This window comes from Meles meles, chromosome 20 (genome assembly GCF_922984935.1).
Source record: "Meles meles chromosome 20, mMelMel3.1 paternal haplotype, whole genome shotgun sequence".
NCBI lineage: Eukaryota > Metazoa > Chordata > Mammalia > Carnivora > Mustelidae > Meles > Meles meles.
Window position 1 is genome coordinate 2,362,021 of NC_060085.1, and position 24,211 is coordinate 2,386,231.

A 24,211-nucleotide genomic window follows, 5' to 3' on the forward strand; every position below is an offset into this window, starting at 1 on the left:
CCCGCCCCCCCACACCGATCCGATATTTTCGCCGCATCGATTCTGGATTGTTGCGCCGCCGCCGCCGGGAGGAGCCGGGAGGCCGGGCGTTCCGGGGTCTGGCCCGGGCACTGCGGCGCTGCGGACGCCCTCGCCAGCCCGGCACAAGGCACCTGCCCCTGCCCCCCTCTGGTAGCCTCTCACCCCTGGCGGGGCTCCCAGACTGCCCCGGGCTGAGCCCTTGTGCAACGGGCAAGGGGGTGTGTGGGGAGAGGGCGGCTGCCCCTGTCCCAGGCCGCATCTCCGGGAATTCCTTTCCTCCTCCGGCTCCCTCTGGGACACCCCCCCTCCCCGGGCTGGTCTCCTTCCAGCTCCCCCATATCCTCATGTGTCTTCAGGCCGATGGGGTTGCGGCCTCAGTTTCTCCTGAGGAATAAGGCAGGTTCTGGAGATGGGGCAGTGTGGCCTCCAGATTGCAAAGTGTGGGACTCTGGGAGGTGGGAGTCCAGCGGGAACCTGCCTGTCCCGACTCCCTCCTCTCTCCCTTATGGGGAGCACGTGGATGCCTAGCTTGGGCCCCAGGGACCGCCTGTTTGGGAAAGGATCCGCTATTCAGGACTTGGGGGCCCCCTCCTTCGGGTACAGTCTTTCTTGCCGCACTGGGGAGTTCCTGGCTCCCGCCAGAAAAGGAGAGGGAGGGTGCGGAAGGGGGGGTCTCAGGGCTTGTCCTACCCATGATCCCCTGAGTGACCTTGGACAAGTCCATGCCCCTGTCCAGGCCTCAGTTTCCCCTTCTGAACAACTTTGGGGCCCCCCCGGAAGCTGTCCTTGCTGGCCCAACTCTGCCACCTCCCAGCTGTCCTGAGGCTCCCCACAGGCAAGTAGGGTTCTAGGAAGGGTTGCTGTGTGACCTTGGGCCTCCCAGTCTCGGCTTGCAGGGCAGCCTGGGTGGCTGTGGGTGCCCCCACCCCCTCTGCCCTTCCTGGGCTTGCCAGCTCCCGAGAGCCACACAGGGGGGGCTGAGCCAGGGAGGCTATTCCAGGGGAGGAGGTTGGAAGGCCGCCTTTTGTCACCGAGCCCTGGAATTCCCCCATCAGGACTCCTTGGGAGACAGGCCTCCATCCACGCTGCTGCTGAGAGGCTGTGGCAACGAGAACCTGAGCCCCCGTGTGAGCCTGTGTGCTCACGGGGTCGGACTCGGCTTTCCCCAGGAGCAGGGCAAGGATCAGCCGGGCGGACTCCTGGTGGACAGGACTGTGAATGCTGCCTGAGGTTGTCCTGGGCCAGTGATGGGGACATGGGAGACAGCGATAGGCAGAGACAGCCCGAGAGCACCCCCCACCCCCGCTAGGGTGGGGATGGAGTGGCCCAAATGCAGGGGGCTCCCCTCCCCTGCTCCACTCCTGCGTCCCCCACCCAGGAGCAGATCCCTGGGACCGCCCCCACCCCCAGGCAGAGCTCCTTGCAGATCCAGCCTGGTCTGGGGTCTCCGGCTGGGGGTCCCCCTGGGAGGACCCCGACTGCCCACTCAGGACCTGCACTCCTGGCTGTCCGGGCCACCACCCCATGTCTCTCTGACCATCTCCATCTCCCTGGCCCATCCCTCTGTTTCTCCTCCATCACTCTCCGTCTCTCTGGTCTGCGTCTCCCTGTCTCTGCCTCCGTGTCTCTCTCCGTGCCTCTGTCTCTGCGTCTCTCTCCCCCATTCCATCTCTCCCGCGTGTCTCCCCATCTCTGGGCCTCCGTCTCCCCCCTTTGCCCGACTAATTTTACAACCTGAGCCCATCCAAAAATAGCTCCCTTTTAGCTGATCCAACCGGGATCCTTGTTGGAGGGAGTGCCGGAGAGCGGCAGGGGGGAGCGGTGCCCCGGTGCCAGCGCCCTGTGCCCCCGGCCCTGCCCGCTGAGGGGGGGGGGTGGCGGTGGCGGCAGCCCCGGAGGATTCTGGGAGCCCCGTCCCTGTTTCAGTGGTGACTCAAGAGCTTGAATTTTCACTTTTACTCTTAAGAGGAACTGTGTGGAGCAGCCGTTACTTCCATAAATCCTGGCGGCGGGAAGGCCAGCCTCCCTGCGCTGGCCCTGCTCCGGGCCTCCCTCCCTGCCTCCCCCCGCCCGCCGCACCGCCACGTTAGTTATTCCGGGTTTAGGGCCAAATCCCTCTTGGCTGCAGTGCCCAGGATTCCCCGGGGCCTCGGCCCTGGCCACGCCAGCCCGCCAGGGTCCCTCCCTCATTCATTCATTCCTCCCTTCATTTCTGCCCCGGGATCCCTCTCAGCCTGGTACCCCTTTCACGGCCCTTTCTCCAGGGGGGGGAGACCGAGGCGGGGAGGGCAGCCCTGACTTTTGATCGGTTTAGTAGGTTGTTGTTTTGTTTTTAAGTGCCTCTGTGGAGCCTAGGCCTGGCCTGAGCTTTGGGGGATGGGGGTCCCCCAGCATCTTGGGGCTAGGAGAGGAACCAAGACCAGAGACGGCCAGGGCCCACCCAGGGTGGCACAGCTCTATGGCTGGCGAGGCTGGGTTTGGGACCACTTCCACTTAGCTTTTGAGGCCAGCCTGGACAGGTGGGCGCTGCCGGTGCCCGCCACCCCCCCACCCCCGCCCCGGTCTGGTGGCCTCTGCTTGGCTCCTGCAGAAAGCACAGCCTCGCTCCAGGTCGCGCTCCCTCTCTCCGTCCCTGTGTCTGGGTCTCTCCCTCCTCCCTGCTCTGCGGAGGTGCCTCGGTGAGCCAGGGCCAGGCGCCTTGTAAATCATGAAGCCGAAGCCGGGATTCTGGCCGAGTCAGCGTTCTCTCGCTCTCTCTCTCTCTCTCTCTCTCACTGTCTCCCTCCCTCCTCCTCTCCTTCTCTTACTCCCTCTGTCTCTGTCTCTCTCCCCCAACCCCTCCCTTTCTCTCCTCCTCCCTCTCTGTCCCTACCCGCTGCCCCCCCCCCCGCCCCAAGCCTGAACCATCCTCCCTCCCTGTTCTCACACCAAATGGACGGGAAACACTCACCGCATCCTGGGTCCTTCTGCCCCGCACGGCCCTCACACACAAAGGCACATATTCCCGGCAACCCGCACACGCTTGTGCTCCCTGCTCCCCTCGGTGGACCACTAGTGCCCCCGTGCAGGGGCTCCCCTGGGACTGAACCACACCCGTGCACACGCACATGCGTGCTCACTGACCCCGGCCCGTGAAGACGTGGCCCTGCCCTGCCACCAATGGGTCCTGATTGGGGGGGGGGGCACCAAGGCAGAGACTGAGGGCGCCTCGGATGTGCACACAGGTCTGTCTTGCTGGGGAGGCTCTGAACTGAGTTCTTGGCTTTCCGGCTGCAAGGTGCAGGGCAGGGCCCCGAGCCCTTCGGTTCTCCCTGGTCCTCACTGTGAAACGAAGCCAACAGTAATCTTCAGCTGCCTGTGCCGCCGGACGGTTTGGGGAGGCAGGGCCCCTGTGAGGTGCTCAGTGCAGGGCCTGGTACACAGTAGGTGCTTACTAATGTCTGTGGGAGGAAGGAGTGAGTGGACGGTTCTGCCAGGCAAGAGAAGGACCTCCTCGGAGCCTCAGTCTCTGCCCGTGTGACCTGGGGAGGACAATCATGCCTTCCCCCGAGGCTTCACCCTCGGCGTGGTGCCTGGTATACAGTGGGTGCCAAATAAATGTGGCTGTGATTATGGCGGTCGCTCAGCTAATGATTGGATGAAACGTCCTGGAGGCATTTCCAACATACGCTGCTCTTCATTTGGTCACTGCCTGGGCTAGGTGACAGGAACAGCCATGAGCCCTGAGGGGTTTTGCTCGAGGTCATTCCCCCTGCCCCTGCCCAGTCTTGTCCAGGGTCTTCCTGAGTGTAACCAAACCAGTGGGCGGGGGGAGTGCCAGCATCTACTGTCGTGTGGGGTACTTAGAGGTGTCACTTAGACAGGATGGGATTGCTCCCCCAGGGATCCACACTGGGTGCTAGGGCACGGCAGTGAACCAGAAGGACCAAATCCGTGTCCTGGAGGAGCCGCAGTCCAGCGGCCCGGCCAGGCTGCTGCTTTGGCTAAGGAGGAGACGGCCCGTGACCTGGGACTGAGCAGGGGAAGTTAGTCACACGGGATTCGGAGATGCATATCTCTGGGGAGTCCCAGTGATGGGGCCAGACCACGTGCTTGAAGGGCTCAGGAGTGGGGCTGGGGAGTCCGGAGGTCCGCAGTCCTGGGGACATGGGTTCAAGCCCCAGCCTGGCTCCTTCTTGGCCGCGAGACTTTGGGTGGGTGGTTTCGGTGCTCAGGGCCTCAGTTTCTCCCTCCAGAAAGCAGATGCAAGGCTAATCCCTATTTTGCAGAGTTGATAGCTCAGTAAATGCTCAGCCTCTGAAAGGTATGACCCCACACCCTGTCTCTCTCTCCCTGGCCTTCTGGGTCAACCCCCGTCATCCTCCCGGGACATGAAAGCACAGAGAGGAAAGGCAAGAGATCCAGAGTTCAGACTCCCTGGTCAGTTTGGTGGGACATTTTCACTGCCACTACTCCGTGTATGCAGATTCCTTTCTGGAGCCCACAAGACCCTTCACAACCAGCCCCCCCGCACCTCCCCGCCCTCACCCCCTCCACTCTCCTTCTTGTTGCCTCTGTTGCAGCACGCCACCGTCTTCACCATTCTTGCAAAACATGGGGTACAGTGCTGCCTCAGGCCCTTGACACATGCTGTTTTCACTATCTGGAAAGCTCCTACCCTGGCCCATCATTTTTTAGGTCTTTGTTCAAGTGTCATCTCCTATGAAAGACCCTCATGGACCACTGCCAGCTAAAAAAACAACCCCAAGGCATTCCCTTACCCTCCCCAAACGCCTTTAGGTTTCTTCAGGGTGCTTTGTTCCAAGTGACGTTTTATTACGTATCTGTCTGCTTGTTTCACATCCTTCCCTGCCCCAGATCAGGATCCAGGTGAGGACTGAGCCCGGGTCACTGCTGGGTCCACAGCACCTTGCATGAAGCCGGCACAGCAGGCACACTCAGTAAACGTCGAACAGTCACACGCATCTCGCCCTCGTTAGGTGGGTGTCGTGCCTAAGCTGTGACGCTCTGAGCTGGAGGGGAGGAATTACCCGAGGTTAGGGACACCCGCTCTGGGGCCAGATGGACCTGGGTTTGAGTACGAGCTCTGCTATTTGCCACTTAATCTGGCCTGAACCTAGTGGAAAAGACGTCGGAACTAGGGCTCTGAAGGATGTGTAGGAGTTGGGGATACGAATTTAGGAGGGGCTAAGATAGTTCTCAGTAACGTTCGGTGAGTCACTGAACAAATGAAGGAGACAGAATCCTTCCGGGAAAGCTTGTGGTTTGTGAATAGGAGCTTCAGGACCCAGCCCGTCCAGCAAGGGCTCAGACCCAGGCGTCCACCATCTTATAGCTGCTGCTGCTCTTTTTGGCCGGGGAGTCCCAGGGAGCCAAGTGGCGTCTTTGGGAAAGGCCTGGCCTTGCTCCCCGCTTCCCCCAACGTTGCCCCTCTGGTTACCAGGAACCGGAAAAACCCTCAACACCCTGCAGCTGCCGTATCTCATTCTGCCCGTGGTGCAGACTGAGAAACTGAGGCCCAAAGCAGGGCAATGATTTGCTCCGGAGTCAGGCACGAGTGCTTTAGCCCTGGGCCTCAGGTTTGGAGGGTGGGAATGGGAGGCAGACTCCGAACCCCAGCTTGTATGATCCAGGCTAGGTCTGGGGGAATCCCTGAGGGGAGCGGGAAAGACTGCCTGAAGGAGAAGGAACACTGGAGACAGGGCTTTGAGGGATGGGTAGGAGTTCGGGAGGATTCTTGGCAGCTGGCTTGCCTCGACTGTCTCCTTTGCCTGGTCAGCCAGTGAGGGCATTGGGAGGTGCCCGAGGAAAGTGCCTGGGCCTTCGAAGGTCTTGTGGGACAAAGAGAGTGACAGAACCTCCTCTCACCTGGGCTGACCTCCCAGGGAGAATGAGGGAGGAGGGGGCAGCGGGTCCCTGACCCAGTTACAGACTGTTTGTCTTCCTTCCTCCCGGGCCAGCTGGAGTCACTGGTGACGTGGGCTCCCGCCCCTGCCCGCCTCCCTGGCACCTTTGCTGAGAGTGGACCCAGAGGGGGTAGGGCCCAGAGAAGGGGCGGGGTTCAGAGAGAAAACGGTTCAAGCAGAGGAGGCTGGGGACCTGGCTGACTGTCCAGCTGCCCCTTCCCAGCCACCTCTTATCGCTGTCGCAGTAAAGCACCATACCTCGGGTGGCAGCCGTGGCCCAGCGTCAACACCACCGCTTGGCCTCTGGCCGCCCTGGCGTCCCCGCCATCAGGAGCAGCGCCCTGGGCCTCTGTCACTTCCCCACCCCCAGCCCCTCCGGCCAGGCAGCCCGGGCTCTGGTCCCAGCTCTGCTGCCCAGCTCTGTGACCCTGGGCGAGTGCCTCCCCGTCTCTGGGGCCAGCAGGCCAGGTGGCATTCAGGCACCGGAAGGCCCTGTGGAGGTTGGACACGGACCAGCCTAGGATAGGCTCCTCCGTTCTCCCTTGGCCTCGGCAGACCGGCCGGGGTGGGGGAGTAGACAGAGGAAGAGAGCCCTGAGGTCCAGTCCCCCGCCACAGCTGTTACGGTGACTCACACTTGGGGGACATTAGAGTGGGGAGCGGGGCTGGCTGTCCTGTGCCCCATCCCGCCCCCCACCCCACTGAGGGCGGGAGGCTATTTTCAGAGCCTCAGTAATAGGTGAAATCTGAGGTCATTCCCCTCCCCCAGTACCCCATGGCCAGAGGTGCACAGAGCCCCAAGAGGGCACTGTGTGGGGGTTCCTGTGAGTGTCCAGCCTGGAGGTGGGACCAGCCCCAGCCGCATCCAACCAGAAGGTCTCCCCGAGACCTTGGGCCGATGGGGGAGAGCGGCCGATGATCTTCACGGGGCCCGGGGGGCCTGGGCTCTGGTCCTCACACAGGTCCGGAGACCCCGTGGGACCCCCAGGTCAGGTCTCCGCCCCTCTCTGGGCCTTGGATCCCATCACGCAATGGGGAGCGGAGCCCTGGCCCTTCCCTGCTTCTGGCAGGTTGTGAGCGACAGAACAGTTCTAGTGATGCCAGGGATGGTACCAAGAGGCGAGTGCAGCCTTTCCAGAGCTGGGCGAGGACAGGGCTCATCTCCCAGGAAGAGACCGCAGCGCTCCCGTTCTGGAAGCCCGCACGAGCCCCAGCTTCTCTTTGTCCTCCCTTTTCCTGGAGGCTGAGAAACCAGGTCCCAGACGCTCTGCAGACTCAGTTCCTCCGGATGAAAAACGGAGAGTGAGACAGCCCTCCCCCCCCCCCCCGGAGGGGACAGGGGTCTCCACGGCCCCATGTTGCTCTCAGAGGGGGCCTTTCTGCACAGCTGGTCTCTAGAAATGACCCCCGGGCCTCATTTTTGTTTTCTTTGTGCCTAGGGCCCGCAGAGGCAGCCCTCAGACCGCCCCCCCCCACACACAGTGTCAGCTTTCTTTGGTGTTGGGGACACTCTCTGAGCCTCGTTTCTCCTGCCATCCAGCACCTGCTGTGTGCTTGGCCCAGCTCTCGACATTGGAGCGCATACTTTATTTTTATTTTATTTATTTATTTGTCAGAGAGAGAGTGCACGCCTGTGCACAAGCAGGGGGAGGGGCGGAGGCAGGAGCAGGCTCCCTGCTGAGCAGGGAGCCAGATGTGGGGCTTGATCCCCTGGACCTGGGGGGGTCCAGGGGATCACGGCCTGAGCCGAAAGCCGACGCTTAATGACTGGGCCCCCCCAGGCGCCCCTGGGACTCGTACTTTAGTGCAGGAGCTTGCAAACTGCAGGCATGGGGCCCAGTGTCTGCACCTGTTTTTGTAAATAAAGTTTTATCGGAACGCAGCCTCACCCATCATCTGTGTGTCCTATCTAGGGCTAATTCCACGCTGAGCTGAGTAGTTGCAACAGAATGAAATACTATTGTTCTTTAAGGTGCTCTCAGACTGGGGTTTGCTGTCCCCGCCCCCGTCCTAGTAGACAGGGAATAGTTCCATAACATCCCCCATTCTCCTGACCTCGCCTTCCCCCATCTATACAATGCGCTAGCCCCCACCAAGCCTCTGGGGACCCTCAGCTTGACCTGACTGTATACTGGGGTTCAAGACAGCCCTCCATGAACTTCTGCTTGGCCTGCGCCTCCCACGTAGTCCAAGCCCCAGGTCTCCCCATTTGGGCAAGGGGTTCGGGCCTGTCCCCCACGCACTTCTGCTGGGTCCCCTCCGGCCTCGAGTTTCCCCCAGAGGTGACCGGCTCTGCAGTGGCCCCCTGCCCACCGGCGCCTGGTCCTCCCTGGGGGAGGGGGTGTCTTCCTGAGGCTCCCTCCCAGGCCTCAGTCTCCCGGGCTGGGCAATGGGCCCACGGTCCCCAGCGCCTCCTGACCTCTGGCCTCTCGTGCCTGCAGGATGAGTTCCACCCGTTCATCGAGGCGCTGCTGCCTCACGTCCGCGCCTTCGCCTACACCTGGTTCAACCTGCAGGCGCGGAAGCGCAAGTACTTCAAGAAGCACGAGAAGCGCATGTCCAAGGACGAGGAGCGCGCGGTGAAGGACGAGCTGCTGGGCGAAAAGGCCGAAGTGAAGCAGAAGTGGGCGTCCCGGCTGCTGGCCAAGCTGCGCAAGGACATCCGGCCCGAGTGCCGCGAGGACTTCGTGCTGGCCATCACCGGCAAGAAGGCGCCGGGCTGCGTGCTCTCCAACCCCGACCAGAAGGGCAAGATGCGCCGCATCGACTGCCTGCGCCAGGCCGACAAGGTGTGGCGGCTGGACCTGGTCATGGTCATCCTCTTCAAGGGCATCCCGCTGGAGAGCACCGACGGCGAGCGCCTGGTCAAGGCGGCTCAGTGCGGCCACCCGGTGCTCTGCGTGCAGCCGCACCACATCGGCGTGGCGGTCAAGGAGCTCGACCTCTACCTGGCCTACTTCGTGCGCGAGCGAGGTGAGGCGGGCGCGCGCGGGCGCCCCTGGTCTGGGGGCGGGGATGGGGGCGCGTGGGGAGATGTGCGCGTGCGCGGCCCGGAGGCCGGGGGGGGGGGGGGGGGGGGGCGGTGGATGGCGGCCCCCTCACGTGTGTCCGGCTGCGGAGGCGGATCAGGCTGGACTGGGAGGGGAGGCAGGTGCGGTGGGCGGGGCCGAGGGGGCCTGTTGGCCTGCGTTAGGGTAGGACCGGCACCTGTGCGGTGAAGGTCTGAGGGCAAGAGCGGAGAGTCTGAGTGGGGAGGCGGTCTTCAGCCCCCAGGGGGTTGAAGGTAAGAAGCGGGCTCTTGAGATCTCAGGAGGTGAGATCCTGGCCCAGGAGGTCCGAGGGGGCAACTTAAGGCCTTGTTGGGAATAGAGGTGGTGACCTCTGGGAGAGACATCTGAGAGAGGGCCGGCCTTGGGCGCTGTGAATGCCAGTGGATCGACTCTCAGACGGTCAGCGGAGGTCTGACGGGTCCCAGCTTCGTGCAGAGGGGGAAGATGGGTGCTGTGTGACTTTGGCTGGGTTACCACCCTCTCTGGTCCCGTGTGTTCCCGGCTCTGGCCGTTCTAGCTGGGTGTGCGCTGGATCCAGGGTCAGCGCCCCACCTGGAGGCCAGCGGCACCCGTGAGGGTGGGGGAAACCAAGGGCAGCTTCCTGGAGGAAGTGGGGCGGCAGAGCTGAGCTCTGCGGGGTGGCTGGACAGGGCTGAGTGTGGGGTGTCCCAGAGGGGTGGTCTGGCCTCTGGATGTCAGCAGGGCTGGTGGCCCAGGGCCCAGGCCTGGCTGGGAGGGCGGCAGGATCTGTTGCCCCTGCTGCTTCCTGGCTGTGTGGCCGCCTCGGGCCTCAGTTTCCCCATCTGTCAAATGGAGATTATCAGAGTTCCCAGCTGGATGAGGCCCCAGGGGAGTCGCAAGATCATGCATGTGGCATGTGAACGCCGGCCTGCCACGTGGCAGGTGTCAGCTAGGCGTGTCTTCATGTGGACAGAGTCAGGGGTGCTCACAGAACCTGATGGTCATGTGGCCCATGCCCACCAGCACACCCCCCACTGGGGCTGAGTCTGGTACCCACGTGGGTACACACCTTGGGGGCTGCCTGAGCGTGTCAGGTGGGTGCCCCCGGTTGCGAGCACAGCCCTGGCAGACCCCACGGAGCACACTGCCAGAGACAGACCGAAGGCAGGCTGGGGGCAGGGGGTGGCCGGTGGGGTTTAGCGGGGACAGCAGGCGTCTTGCCCCCTGCGGGCTGGGTGACTTGGGACACATCACTGTTCTGTTTCTTCTGTGAGGGAGGCTAACAGCAGCGCTTCTCCCAGCGATGGGATAAGGATTCGATGAGGTTGTAGGATTCCCTGTCTCCGGCGCTGTGGGCAGTTTCCCAGTCTCGACCTTGATTCCTTGACCTTGACCTCTTCTGTCCCCTCCCCCGCCCCCACCCATCAGCTGCAGACCCACGGTGGGGGGGGGGGCTTGGAGCCGAGCTGCCTTAGGGCCCGCGGGGGCAGAGGGGTGGACAAGGTGACTGGCTGCCCCGGGCAGGGGGCAGGGGTGGCCTCGGCGGCGGACGCATTGCCACGCGGTCCAGGCCTCTCCCACCACTTCCATCCTCTAAGCCTGTCCCCGCCCCCACCTCCTCCGCGCTGAGCTGATAAAATTTTGAAGCGAGTTTTCTGCCGGAGTCAGCACAATCTCCAGGCGCCTCCCCTCCCCCCTCGGCTCAGCAGGCAGGCCCGGCCTCCAGGCTTCCCCAGACACCTCCTCGTCCAGCAGCCCCCCGGCTGCCATGCCTTTGCGGGCCAGGCCAGCGGCCAGCGTGATCGGCCTCCTGGCTCGTGGGCTGGGGAAGGTCAAAGCTGTACCCGCCCCTGCTTCCCCCGGGGCTCCATCATCCCCATGGGAACCCCTGCTCAAGCTGGCCCCAGCCGACCAACCGAGCCGCAGCTGGCTGGGACTGAGGCGAGGGCTGATTCCAAGCCTGGCTCAGCGGCTGGCCAGCTGGGTGACCCGGCACAAGTCACCTAGCCTCTCTGTGCCTTCTTTCCTTGTCTTTAAAATGGGAAGCTCAAATTAGCTGCCTGGTTGGGTCCTCGTGGTAAATGCTCAACAGGCAGCCCCTGGGGAGGGGCGGGGGAAATGCCAGGCTTGGGGCATTTCCCCCGTACCCCCCCAGCCCAGCTACCCTCCTCGTCACGGTTAGCATTTGCTAATTCCACCCCTGTGCCTCGGTGCTCCCCGTGCCAGGCAGGCCTCTCCCGTATGGAAAACTCCTACGTACGCTTGAGAGCCCTGACTCCTAACTCCACTTTCTCCCCGACCCCCAGGCATTTTTTCTGAGGGCCTGGGCCTTCTTTCCCATTCTCTCCGCAGCCTGGTGAGGCGGGAATCACTGTTGTGCTCATGTCGCAGGTGAGGAAACAGGGCCAGCGAAGGGCCCTGCCTGCCCGAGGTCCCAGAGCCCAGGGCGGACAGAGGGGGTATGTGAGTGGCGGCCTCTACTGTTGAGGACAGCCCCCAGCCCTCCACCCTGGATGGTGGCGGAAGAGGAGGGAGGTACATCGTGGGGTACAATGTTGGCAGCCTTGTCGGCACCCCGGGGCCGGGTCTGTGGTCTAGGCTCCCACGGGCCGGGGTCGCCCTCCAGGACCTCCAGCCTCATTCTGGGTCCCAGTGAAGTCTCTGTTTTTGGTCAGGCTGGTGTCAGTCTGACAGCCGAGATAGCCAGCTGCCCGCTGCCCTCCTCCTTCTGTCTGGAGGGTTCGTGCCCTGACCCCCTTCAAGGAGCCCCTCTGGGAGGCCAGGGGCTCAATGAGGAGGCTGAGGACGGAGCTCTGGGGGGTGGGGCGCACCTCCCCGGGGCTCAGGTTTATTTGGGGGATGGAGGGCTGGGGATGAGCTCTGATAAGGCCCTTTCTCTGCTGGGGCTGCCAGGCCGGTCATAGTCTGGGGCACCTCCTAGGGCTAAATTGGGCCACCCCAGGTGTCCATTGGACACCCTAGGGCCCTGATTCCAGGGGCTGGACTCAGTGTGCCCTGGGGGCAGCCTAGGGGCCAGCTGGGGGGACCACGATGAGGGGGTGATGTGAGCTCTACTTGGGGCACACGGGGGCTACCTGCGACGTGGGGGCAGGGAGGGTGCAGCTGAGTGGGGGACCCGGAAACCGACAGTTTGCAGTTCAGTGACCAAGAACAAGGGCAGGAAAACAAAGCAGGAGCAGAGAGTGGAGAGGGGCAGGGAGGGGGAAGCCCCAGATTGAGGAGTGAGGACGGAGGGAGGCCCCAAGGAGATGGCTTTTAGGATGAGGCCTGAAGGACTCAAGGGAGCCACAGAGGGATCTGCGTGAGTGCGGCAGGCACGGGGCTGGTTGGAGGGGGTGGGGAGCGCAGCCAGTGCAAAGGCCCAGAGGCCAGCACGGCCTGGAGCCTGAGACACAGAGCAGGAAGGCGTCCAGGGACTGTGGGGGGCAGCAAGGCCTGCCGCGGGGCTTCCCAGTGAGGGTGGCGGAGAGGCCAGCAGCGGGCGAGCCCGGACTCCTCCACCTGCCTTGCGTTTGGGAGGGAGCCTGGAGGAACCGGGGCCCAGAGAGGGAAGCCGCCTGCCCAGCCCTGAAGCCCAGCCAGGCCTCCCCGCCCCCCTCTGGCGGCCTGAGAAACCTGAGGCGCGGGCGGGCGCGGTGCCAGGCCCGGGCGGGGGAGGGGCTGCCAGGCCCGCCCGCTCCGGCAGCTGCCAGCCCGCCCCGAGCCGCCAGCCCAGATGGTGCCCATCTGGTGACGCGGCCGCGGGCTGGCCTCCCGTTCCCGCCTTGTGCGGTGCCAACCGCTCAGAATGGCGCTGTGGGCAGGGGCCGGCTTGGGAAGCTTGCGGCTGCAGGAGGGGCTCCCGGGGTGCCCCGGGGCAGGGTCCCCAAGCCCTCCCGGTTGGAAGCGGGAAGCAGGCCGTCGCGACAGAGGTATTGGTAACAGCCAACGCGTGTCGCGTGTGCCGAGCACCGTGCACCCGGCTCTGAGCTCGCCGCACGTTATAGCGCGTTCCATTCTCTCCACTGGCCTGCCAGCGAGGGACTGGCAGCTTCTCCCATGCCATGGTGGGGAGGCCGGCCCAGAGACCCTCCGCCAGGGCCCAAGGTCATACAGCCCCCGTGAGGATGAGCAGAATTCAAAAGCACAGAATCCTGAGTCCTCAAACCCTGAAAGGAAAAAAAAAAAAAAAAACTGGAAAATACTCTGGAGGTTGTTGGGTGGTACCCACACCCTCCCAGTCCCGTCGCCCACGAGAACAGGGGGCGCCGGACGCACAGGGAATGAATGAGTAAGGAGCAGGGAGCCACCTCCCGGAGCCCACAGGAGGGCAAGCCCGGGGGGCCAAGGTCACCATCAAGCGCAGCCCGGGCTCAGATGGCAGGAGAAGGGGCCTCAGTCTGCAGCAAGGGGGCCTGGGTCAGCCACAGGTCTGCCCCTGCTGTGCTGTGTGACCCAGGGCAGAGCCCTGCCCTCTCTGGTCTGAAGGCAGGAAGGTGGGGCCTTGTGGGGCACAGAGAGGAGCAAGCCGGCCCCTGACCGAGGGCCCCCCTGCCTCCTCCACCTCTCCTCTTAATCTTCATCCCAGCCCTGGGTCCTTGGGAGACGGAGGGTAGGCAGGAGGGTGGGAGGGCCCCCATTTATGTGGGTGACGGACACCGTTTATGCCCATGCTTGCTGCAGGCCCCGTGGGACGGATTCTGGTCTCAAGCCTCGGTTTCCCATCTGTAAATGGGGAGTGTGAGAACTGTGTCTACCACACTGAGGACCCGAGTCAGTGACCTCAAAACGCATACAGGAAGCACTACATAAATGCTCAGTCCTTTCTTGGGTCTTCTTCCCCAGCTCCAGGAGAGAGTGGGGGGCGGGGAGGGCACCTCAGTTCTGCTCCGGGACCCTGGGCCTTGTTCTCCCCTCCCAGAGAGCCCATGGGGGCACCTGTGACTCAGGACGGGCTCCCCACTGGCAGCAGGCCGCGTCACCCGCTCTAGGTGTCTGGGCGGCGGAGGGGTGAGGGGCTCCCGGCAGCCTGGATTCCTCCCGGGCCGGGCAGCCAGGTGTACGGGCCGTCTGTCTGTGCAGGGAAGGTGCCTGCACGGGGGCCGAGGCCCAGACGCCAGCTGACAGTGTATTTATAGGGATGGCCGGCCTCCGGGCTCACGGTCAGCAGCAGAGAGACAGCCAGCAGGTGAGGGCTGTGCGCACGGAGCAGGCCAGGAGCCCGAGGGGGCCGCTGGCAGTGTCTGGAAGAGTGGGGATGACCTTGGTAAGTGACGTCACTGCCTGGGCCTTGGTTTGCTTCCCTCTCAAGTGCTCGTGATAAGAGCAGGGCTTGTGGGATTAACTTGGGGAATGCGTGCAGAGTGCTAGAGCACGGGGGTACCATACAGTAAGCACTCCAGAGTCATATGTTGCCTTAGAACGGAGGGGACCCTGACACCTGCCACCATATGGAGGGACCCCCGAGGACACGGGGCTCCGCGAGAGCAGCCAGACCCAGAGGGACCCGTCCCGCAGGACCCCACTCCCAGAGGAGTCCCGTCCACACAGACGGAGAGGAGAGGGTGGGAGCCGGGACTAGGGCAGGGGTGGGGAGTCCGTGCTTCGTGGGGACAGAGTCTCCATGCGGGGAGATGGAAAGTTCTAGAAACGGAGGGTGGGGTGGCTGCACAACGGGGTGAGCGTGCTTCCCGCCGCCGGGCTGAGCGCTCAGAGACGGTCGGTCGGACGGTGGACATGGTGCTGTGTGTATTTTGCCCTCATGGAAGCAATGATGTGTTGCTGTTCCCGAGAAATAATAGCGTATTCTGTGGGCATCTGTCACGATAAATAAGTCGTAAAAACGTCCGCCGTCGTCCTCTAGGAACAGCGATTATTACTCTCAATGTGCTTGCGGCTCCGGTCCCGGCTCTGGCCAGCCGGGCACCCTGGGCCAAGTCGGCGCCCACCTTTGCGCTTCGGTTTTTCTGCACAACGAGGGCAGGGAGTGTCAGCGGTGGAAGCGGAGAAGCATCCACCTCTCGGGCGGGTGCTGGGCGCTCAGAAGGGGAGGGGGAGCGCACCGCCCCTGTGGCCCAGGCAGGGGTGAGGACGCTCCCCAGGCCTCCCGCAGAGTGCTCCTGTGTCCACACGGCAGGGCAGGGCCGGGCTCCCCAAGGAGCCAGCAGGAGGGGGAGCCAGCCCAGCCCGTGGCACCTGTGGCCGCCCTCTCTGGCACGGCGAGGCTGCAGTTGCCCCCTTGGCCCTCCGCCCAGGGAGCCCAGGGGAGGCCGAAGGCAGCTAGGGACATCTCGGGCACCCCCCTTCCCCAGCCAGCTGCCAGGCCAGCCCCTCTTCCTCCAGCTGGGTGTGGGCAGGAAGTCACAGATGGTCAGAGTTGGTGACGGATGAGGGAGGGGGCACACGGGGACACTGCGTGTCTTGTCCGGATGGGGAAACCGAGGCCCGGAGAGGGGTGGGGGCAAGGCCCTGGGCTTCCCAGGAAGGGCCCTGTGTTCGGTCCATCCTGACCCGTCTTGTGCTCCAGGCTAACTTGGAGGGTGTTGGGAGGTGGGAGTCGGGGGGACTCTCGGGCCTCAGGGAAAATGCCTTGCATGTGGGGAGGGGGTTTTCAACGCTTGGGGGAGGGGGACTCTAGAATGCCATAGCTGAGGTGGCTCCCAGATCCTCCAGGAGGCAATTCTGGAGTTCCCAAGGCTGGAGTTCTAGAATCTTCCAAGCTGGGCTCTTCACCATCCAGGCAGTTCTACAGTCCTCCTAGGTCGGGGCGGTGCCTGGGGAGCTCAGTCGGTTCAGCGTCGGACTCTTCATCTCAGCTCAGGTCTTGATCTCAGGGCTGTGAGTTCAAGCCCCGTGTTGGGCTCCGTGCTGGGCGTAGAGACTCCTTAAGGAAAAAAAAATTCTTCTAGGCGGGCTTCAGAATTGCTCCCTCCAGGAGAATATAGTGGAGGCCACATCGATAATTTCATTTTTTCCCTGGTACCCACACTTAAAAGTACAAATGTACAGGGGAAATGAGTTTTAAGAACATACTCTATTTGGCTCGGGGCATCCAAAATGTTGTCGTTTTGACACATAATCAGTATGGACAAGTTACTGAGCTGTTTGACCTGATTTTATTTGTTCTCTGTTTTTGACTTTCAGCGGGTGATACACTCACGCCCCGACTCTGACCAGCCACGTGTCGGGGTTCGGGGTCTGCTTCAGAGCGTCTGAAGTCTAGACAATTTCAAGGCCGATCGCAAATCTGCCCCCAGTTGGATAAATGAGAATATATAAGGAGGGATTCTAGAATTCCCCAGCTGGTTTCTTGAAAATCCAAGGGGAAGGTTCTAGAAGGTCTCCCCTTGGGGCTTTTGACTATAGAAAGGCAGGGTCTCTCCTCATCAGCGCTGATGTCATCGACATCCCAATCCCTAACCGGCCCCCCCGTTGTGACAACCAAAAATATCTCCAGACATCACCAGGTGTCCCTGGGGACAGAATCACCCCGGTTGAGAACCACTGTGCTAAGAGAAGCCTTACAATTCTTTGAGGTTGGGTTATTTAACGACCCAGGAAACCGTTCTAGAGCCTAGATCTAGAACCCTGATCAACTTCCTCCAGTGTGTTCTTGGCCGCCAGGGAGCAGGATCAGGAATTTCCTGAGGGGGGGTTTCTGGGTGTCTAAGAAGCAGGCAGGATCCAGAATGTTTTATGCTGGGTTTTGCTAATCAAGGGACGAGCTCTAGGATTCTGCAGGTTGAGTTCCGGAACAACTAGGGGGGCAGGTTCTCGCATTCTCTGAGGGGATTTTTTCAGCATCTGGAAACAGATCTCATATATCCCAAGCCGGGTTCTCGGGATTATGAGGACTCCCAAACTGTGAACCCAGCAGCACTTCTCCGATTAAGTACTGATTCCATCAATACCCAAGAAACCTGTTAAGTATATATATATAATTTTTTTTCAAAGATTTTATTTATTTATTTGACAGACAGAGATCACAAGTAGGCAGAGAGGCAGGCAGAGAGAGAGGGGGAAGCAGGCTTCCCGCTGAGCAGAGAGCCCGATGTGGGGCTTGATCCCAGGACTCTGGGATCATGACCTGAGCCGAAGGCAGAGGCTTTAACCCAGGCGCCCCTGTTAAGTATATTTTTGAGCGTTGAGGCCCGGCCCCAGAATTCCTGACATTGGGTGTTTGCATGCCCAAGGATGGGCTCTGGGATTTTCTTGAGCTGGGTTCTAGAACTCCCACGGGTAGGCTCTAGAATTCTCTGTGTCAAAGATCTGGAACGCTCAGGTCAGTCGAGGAGGCCTGTCCTAAGACCAGGGTACTGAGCAGAATGTTCCAGAAAAGATGTGTATGGAGGGGAAGGAGGCGGGTTTTCATTTCTTTGAGGTTCCCTCCAGACTGGTGGAGGCAGGAGCTGCCTTCTTCGGGGCAGCCGGCTGGCTGGTGGCCCCATTTGCGGGCAGGATGTTTGGGAGCATTTCGTGGGGGTGTGTGACCGTGAGCATCTAAAACCAGGCCGTCCCAGGAATAGGAATCGAGATTTCATTTGATCCCCGGTAGGTGTCTGTCGTTATTGGATGTGGGGACACGGAACCCTGGGCGTGTTTCCGGAGGCCGTTGTGGAGCCAGGGGACACCAGGGCAGCACCAGGGCAGCTCCTGTCTGCAGCAGGAAGGGTGCTCAGTATGTCCTCCGTTGAAGGCAGCATGACACCCAATGGGAGTGAGTGTGTTGGTCGGCGGAGTGCACCTACGGGGCCCTTGTGGGTGGCCCGAGGGCTCACCAAGTTAGGATCTCAGCAGATGTTCCGTTCTGTTAGCTCCGTTTCGTTTTATCATAATCCCGGCGAGGTAGAGATGATCGTGAACTGCATTTAACAGGTGGGGAAATCAGGGCGCCGGGGGCGGGGGGCTCAGCGGGTTAAAGCCTCTGCCTTCGGCTCAGGTCATGATCCCAGGGTTCTGGGATCCAGCCCCGCATTGGGCTCTCTGCTCCGCCGGGAGCCTGCTTCCCCCCCCCTCTCTCTCTGCCTCTCTGCCTACTTGTGCTCTCTCTCTATCTCTCTAATAAGTAAATAAATAAAATCTTTAAAAAAAACAGTTGGGGAAATTGAGGCCCAGAGATGGAAAGCCAGTGGCCTGAGGTCACATAGCTAAGAGACTGAGTCGGGACTCACACCCAGCTCTGGTGATCTGAGGGCCCACAATGGTCCCCTGGGAAGGGGCTGTTCGAGGTGTGACGGGGACCTCCCCAGAATGTCCCAGGATCCCCCCTTTGGGCTTACAGGACTTCGATGCTAGTGAGTGGGTGCCAGTTTCTGTGGGATCAAGGAGCAACTTTGGGGGCTGCTCCTGGCTGGGAGTTGGACCGGCCTCGAACTCTCAGTGCAGGGGAACCAGGGAGGCAGGAAGCGCAGCCTCGAGGCTGGGGTGTCTCTTTCTGGGTCCCTCTCTCCTCGTCTCTGTCTCTCTGTCTCTCTCCTGGTGCCTGTCTCTGTCTCTGCTCACACTGAGTCTGTCCCTGCCTTTGCCAATCTCCTCCCTGCCTCCCACCCAGGCCAGCCTGTGGGCTGCCCGGAGGTGGCGGCAGCAGCTGAATGGGCCCCTTGTTCCTGACCACACCCGCCCCTTGGGGTAACCCCGGGACAAGCCCTGGCAGCAGCTGCCTTAAAGGGCCAGTGCCCAGCAAGAAGGGGAAGGAGGGGACCGCCTCCGCTCGCAAGCCACACCCCTCCCAAAGATGGCAGAACCGATATGTGAGGGGGGTTCCATACCCAGACATCCCCAGGTTCTTGTCCTCAGACGGGTGGGCTGGGGGCTGGCGGGGGCCGCCCGGGGATGGAGACGGTACGTGTGTGGTGGGCCTGGGTTTGACATCAGACAGATCCCGGCTCTCTGCGCCTCAGTCAGTTTCCCCGTCTGTCTCCGGGGCTCCTTGCGTCCCCCCTAGGGCTTGTTGGGCAGACAGAACAGCATCTGGGCCAGAATCTGGTATACAGTTGGCACTCTACGCAAGCCCGTGGGGCCGTCCTGCGGTACCTGAGGCTCGGGCATTCGCCTCTCTCCTGGCCTGTGGCTTCAGGGTGGAAAGGCCGGTGGCCACGTGTACTTTCAAGAGGCAAGCCGGTGACTAGAATTAAAAGGCTTTTAAAGCTTGCCCCGTGCTGAGCTGAAGGCTGCATTTATGGAGTACCAGCTGCATACCAGGCCCTGCGGAGAATCTTCCCATTTTCAGCCCCATTTCACAGAGGAATTCAGAAGCAGAGGTTCTGGCTGGGGCCACACCGTCTGCCTCTCACCACAGGCCTGCCACCTCCGTCCTCTGCTCGGGACTGGGAAGCGTGGGGCTGCCCACTTGCCCCCTCTGGGGCTCAGTCTCCCCTCCAGAGCAATGGGAGCGGCCCCCGTCTGCTGCGGACTAGAAGCCTCTCACTTGCCCGCACAGAGGACACTGAGTCTGCGGGTCCGGGGCGTCCCCAGGAGCCCTTGAACGGGGCTGCACCGGGTGGCCACTCTGGGTGGCCTCGGCGCTCCTGTGCCCCAGGCCGGCCCCACAGACGGCCCGGGACAGGTTGCTGCCGGATGGACAAGCCTGTTCCCTGCTTCCTTATGTAAGCAGGTTATGCAAGGGCAGCTGGCCTGCTTACATAAGGGGAGGCCGGGCCAGCGCCCAGCTGGGGAGGGGGAAGCTCTTAAAGGGGCCGGTGTCCCCTCAGTCTCCCCTCCGGGGCTCCTGCACTAACCCACATGGGGGAACCTCGTCAACAGGCTGATTCCGGGCTCGTCGCTGCCACCTTGTCCTCATTATTATTACTGCTGTTGATGTTGTTTACGGTCGACTCCCGTCTCTCGCAGCTGCCGCAGGTCAGCGGCTGGGGCACAGAGCCCTGGCTGGGGCACAGAGCCCTGGCTTGGCCTGCTCTGCTTCTGATGTTGCTTAGCGCCGTCTCTCCCTGGGCCTCAGTTTCCCCACCTGTAAAATTCACTTGCCTCGTGGGGTTGCCGAGGGAGCAATGCGTTGAGACCTGCGAGAGGTCTAGGCCAGCACGGAGCACATACAGGCTCCGCGCTCAGCCGGTTGGTAGTCAGGAAATATGATTCAGTGCTCAGGATGAGCCAAGCATAGCTCTGGGGCCTGGGGCCCCGCAGGGAACCAGACAGATGAACCACAGCCCGTGTGCGGCTCACAGTCCCCGGGAGAAACAGACAGAGGACAAGAACGAAATGTCAGTTGGTGATGAGGACTATCAAAAAATAAAGGCAACAGAATAGATAGGGGGCTGTCTGCAGGTGCGAGGAACCGCCTGTGCAAAGGTCCTGGGGCAGCACTGGGCCTGGTGGTTTGAGGAGCAGCAAGGGCTGGAGGAGAGTGGGTGAAGGGGAGAGAGGAGGGGGTGGGGAGGGGAAGGAGGGGACGGGGCAGGTGTGATGGGCAGGGCCTTGGGGGCCTCTGGGAGGACTTGGGCCTTTGCCCCAAGGAGGTGGGAGCCCTGGAGGGCTCACAGGCGCCCTCTGGCCACTGTGGGGAGCACACACACTGGTGGGAAAGGGAGGTGCTGAGAGTTGAGAGACCCAGGCCACTCAACGGGTTCAGGAAAGGAAAAATGGAGGCAGAGGCAGGAGCCCTATTCCTAGTCGGTTCCCTTGGCTGTCAGCCTGGGCTCAGTGGGGCCATGCAAGTTGGTCACCTGCATCACGTGGCCCTTCTGAGACTGGCACTGGGCCTCCTGTCCCCTGCCTGCGACGAGGCACCTGCCTGGGCATATGCAGGGGAGAGAGGGTTGAAGTGAGGGCAGGGCGCCCCTGACATGCTCAGGGGCTCTCCTGGAGCCGGGCGCTGCTGTCAGACAAGCTGGATATGATCCTAGGAGGCCCACAGGGCTCTGGGGGGCCAGAGGAGCTGCCGCAGGTGCCCAGCCGTGGCACGAAGGCATTCTGCCCGTCTTCATCCCTATTCTCACCGTAGGGGACCTCGGCCCAGCTCCTGCCTGGCTCAGTGCCTCGTTTCTTTCTCCGTGAGATGGGAGTGGTGACGTGTAACTGTCGGGTGGGTTCGGTGAGCACGTAGCATTCAGCAGGCGCCTTACCAGTGACCGGCAGCAGTAAGGCAGGAGACCCAGAAGGGAGAGAGCCCGCCGGCACGGGAGGTGTGCAAGTGGAGACGCACCATAGTCACTGAGATGGGCCCGCAGATGGGTAACTGACTTGCCCTCTCTGAGGCCCTGTTTTGTTCCAAGAAAATGGGACCACAGACCCAGAGTCCCCACGGTGCCTGGCCACATTCCAGCAGAAAAAGGTGCCAAGGCTAATGGTGTGCTCCCCAGCCCCTATGTGACAGCTGGGGAAACTGAGACCCAGAGTGAACCGGGGGCGAGGCTGGAGTCACACAGCTGAGCTGAGGCAACACGGGGCGTGGGTCGTCTCATCGTGTGGCTCTGATGCCCCAGGAACAAGAGCCCCTGCTCCAATCCACTCACCGCGCCTCCGTCTGCAGATCTGTGAAATGGGCACACTCCTGGGCTCCGTAGGAATTACCGGCCACCCAGGGAAGAGGCTGCGAGGGTTTACGTGGCCAGCCTGCGGTTCTGGACCCACCCTCCTGGGGTGTTGGGGAGGCTCACGGGGGATGCCAGAACACTCCCCGCCACACACAGCCAGTTCCCCTCTGGTGCCAACTGAAGAGGCGAGAGCACATTCCTGGAGGCTCCCGAGGTAGCTCAGGCTTTCTAGCTGATGGAGGGGGAGCTGTTGTGCTCCCCGTGCCCGAGAACCTCAGCCCCTGCCTGGCCCTGGGGCAGGGGGCAGTGGGGGGGCTGACCTGGCCTCATGCACTCTGTAGAGACACTCTGGTGCAAGACCATCTTGCCACTGTGAGTCCACAAGGGCCAGATGCATTGAGGGAGGCGGCGGGTGGTGAGGCTAAGCCTCCCTGCACAGGTTGGAGGGCGGCCTGTATCCTTCCTGCCCGGCCTAGCTGCCTGACCTTCCCAGGCACCGTCAGCCCTTCTGTACATGGCTCCTGGCGTATAAGCACTTGATCCATGGAAGTCGTGATGATTATCTTCGTACACTAGTCTCACTCCCCGCAGGCCCCTTCTGTGGCTGGCAAACTCCTACGCATGCATCAAAGCCCCGGCTGCAGTGTCCCCTCCCCCCAGGAAACCTTCCTAGGCCTCCTGGGACAGATTCCAGTTACTTCCTTGGGCTTCTCCAGCTGCAGGTCCCCCCCTCTGATATTTAGGACCTGGAGCAGTTGGGGGACCTACTCAAGAGAGGATTTTTGCTGCTCCTCAGAGGACCCAGGGGCCTGAGATGGGCAGTGTTTGGGTGGCATCCCACGCTCTGCCCTGGGCAGAAACCTGTTGTGTCACACCGATGCGAGTCTGTATCGCCCTCAATCTGGCCTCTCCCTCTGAACATTCGCCCAGTTTTCCCAGCAGTCCTCTGATTCCTTTAACAAGCATTTAGTTTGCACCTGCTGTATGCCAAGCCCTATCAGGATACTTGCAGTCATTCATGCGGCAAGCGTGTATCAGGTACCTCCTGTGTGCTGGCCCCTGCTGGAATAGTCATCACTGGCCTGCAAGCATCAATCGAGTGCCAACTACATGTGAGCATTGATTGAGCACCGACTGTGTGCCAGGCTCCCCGAAGAGTGGTCTCAGGAAGGCCAGGAGAGTAGGAGAGTCTTTCCACTGCCTCTCCCTCTGGGCTCGGGCCCTCGAGTTTCCAACCTCCGCCTGCATTCGAGGCAGTGGGTTTACAGCGTGGGCACCGGAACGAGGGTCCCTGGGCTCGGATCTGCTTGTCCGCTTACCAGTGGTGAGATTTGGGCCAAGCCACTGCCTGTCTCTGGCGCTTGGTTTGCCCCTCCGTCACACGGAGTGCCCAAGGCCTAGGTGTTTGCACCTGATGTTCACTTTGTGCAGGAAGGGACAGAGTCATGAAGGGGCCTGCAGCCTTCGGGGACCCCCTGCCTCCCCCAGGCAAGGCTGGGATGAGGCCCATTCTACCGACCCCTCTCCAAGGCCAGAGTGCTCTCCCGGGAGGCCCAGAGAGGGGCAGCACTGGCCTGCGGCCACACAGCCCCCCGAACAGGACTCTGCCCCCCTCCGAAGCCCTCCCTCGGTGCCCGCCTCCCCTGGCAAGGCTGCTGGCCTCCGGCCTCCTGACTGCCCCGGGGCTGCTGAGTGGGTGCGTGGCCCAAGAAACGTGTGAAGCCGGGGTGAGCTGGGAGGGGCCGTGGCCCCTCGGACGCCCCCCAGCCTGGCCAGGCGGCCCCCACCCCGGCATCCGTTTTTGGGAAGAGGGTGCTCCCTGGTGCTCCCGCCGGCGCCGTCCACCCTGCGGTCACAGATGTCCCCTCCCGGGCCCGCACATGTGTGCTCAGCCCGGGCCCATGTGGCCCCCGAGCCCCCCCCCAGCTCGCCCCCTGGTTCTTCCACAGCGGCCGCCGAGGCGGGCCTGCGAGGGAGGCGGGTGGAGGCCCTGGCTTGGCTGCTGGAGGAGCCAAGAATCTGCTCCAAATGTAAACAGCAAGTTATTTTAAGTCTGCCCCCTCCCCGGTGGCGTTGACACATTTGACATTGGAGGGGACCGGGCTGGGGGGGGAGGCCAAGCGTGTGGGTATTTTTAACCTGTTTTTCCCGGCCCGGTGCCACCCGGAGCGCGGAGCGCGAGTGGCAGCGAGGGCCGCCCGGCGGGTGCGCGCGCTGCACCCCTCGGAGCCCCGAGAGGCCCCCCCCGGCCGCCCCCCCCCGCCCCAGCCCCGTGCCAGCCCGCGGCCTCCTGCGCGGACAAAATGGCCGCCGGGCCGGCAGAAGCATCTGGAACCGGGGGAGGGAGAAAATGGCCGCCAGGGATGATGTCATGAGGTGGCGTGGCGGCCAGAAGCGTCCCAGGGTGGGACTCGCCCCGGCCTGCAGGCCTCCGGGGGGGCCCTCGGGCCTGCGGGGACCCTCCCGACCAGGGCCTCAGGCCGGGCGCCCCGAAACGGCCGGGCCGGAGCTCCCACGGGGCGTCCGGGGACGGGGGCGGCACCCCCAAGCGCAGCCCAGGGCCGCGGGCTGGTGCTGGGGAGGAGCGGGGGCCGGGGGTGGCGGTGGAGGGCCGTGACCCTGACCCGGTGGCCCGCGGTGTCCACGGGCGCCCGGCGGGGCCGGAGCCAGGCCACGGAGCAGGCCGGGCGGCGGGGGAGCTGGGCTGGGTGGGAAGAAAACAGAAACTTTTCTTTGAAAGTGACTCCGAAGCAGGTTGGCTCGGGCCCAGGCGGCCGGCGGCA

General features: G+C 62.5%; 1 protein-coding gene across 6 annotated transcripts in view; it reads left to right on the plus strand.

Moving 5' to 3' along the window:
* The window catches only part of NFIC (nuclear factor I C), a 67,129-nt gene that overhangs the window by 7,188 nt on the left and 35,730 nt on the right, over positions 1–24,211 (plus strand). For 5 of the 6 annotated variants that reach the window (XM_045989647.1, XM_045989646.1, XM_045989651.1 and 2 more), the window contains exon 2: positions 8,368–8,899. In XM_045989647.1, the coding sequence (XP_045845603.1) occupies positions 8,368–8,899 (532 nt within the window). Of the gene's footprint in view, positions 1–4,878; positions 5,001–8,367; positions 8,900–24,211 lie in introns of those variants that run through there. The other variant, XM_045989648.1, reaches the window with a different exon arrangement.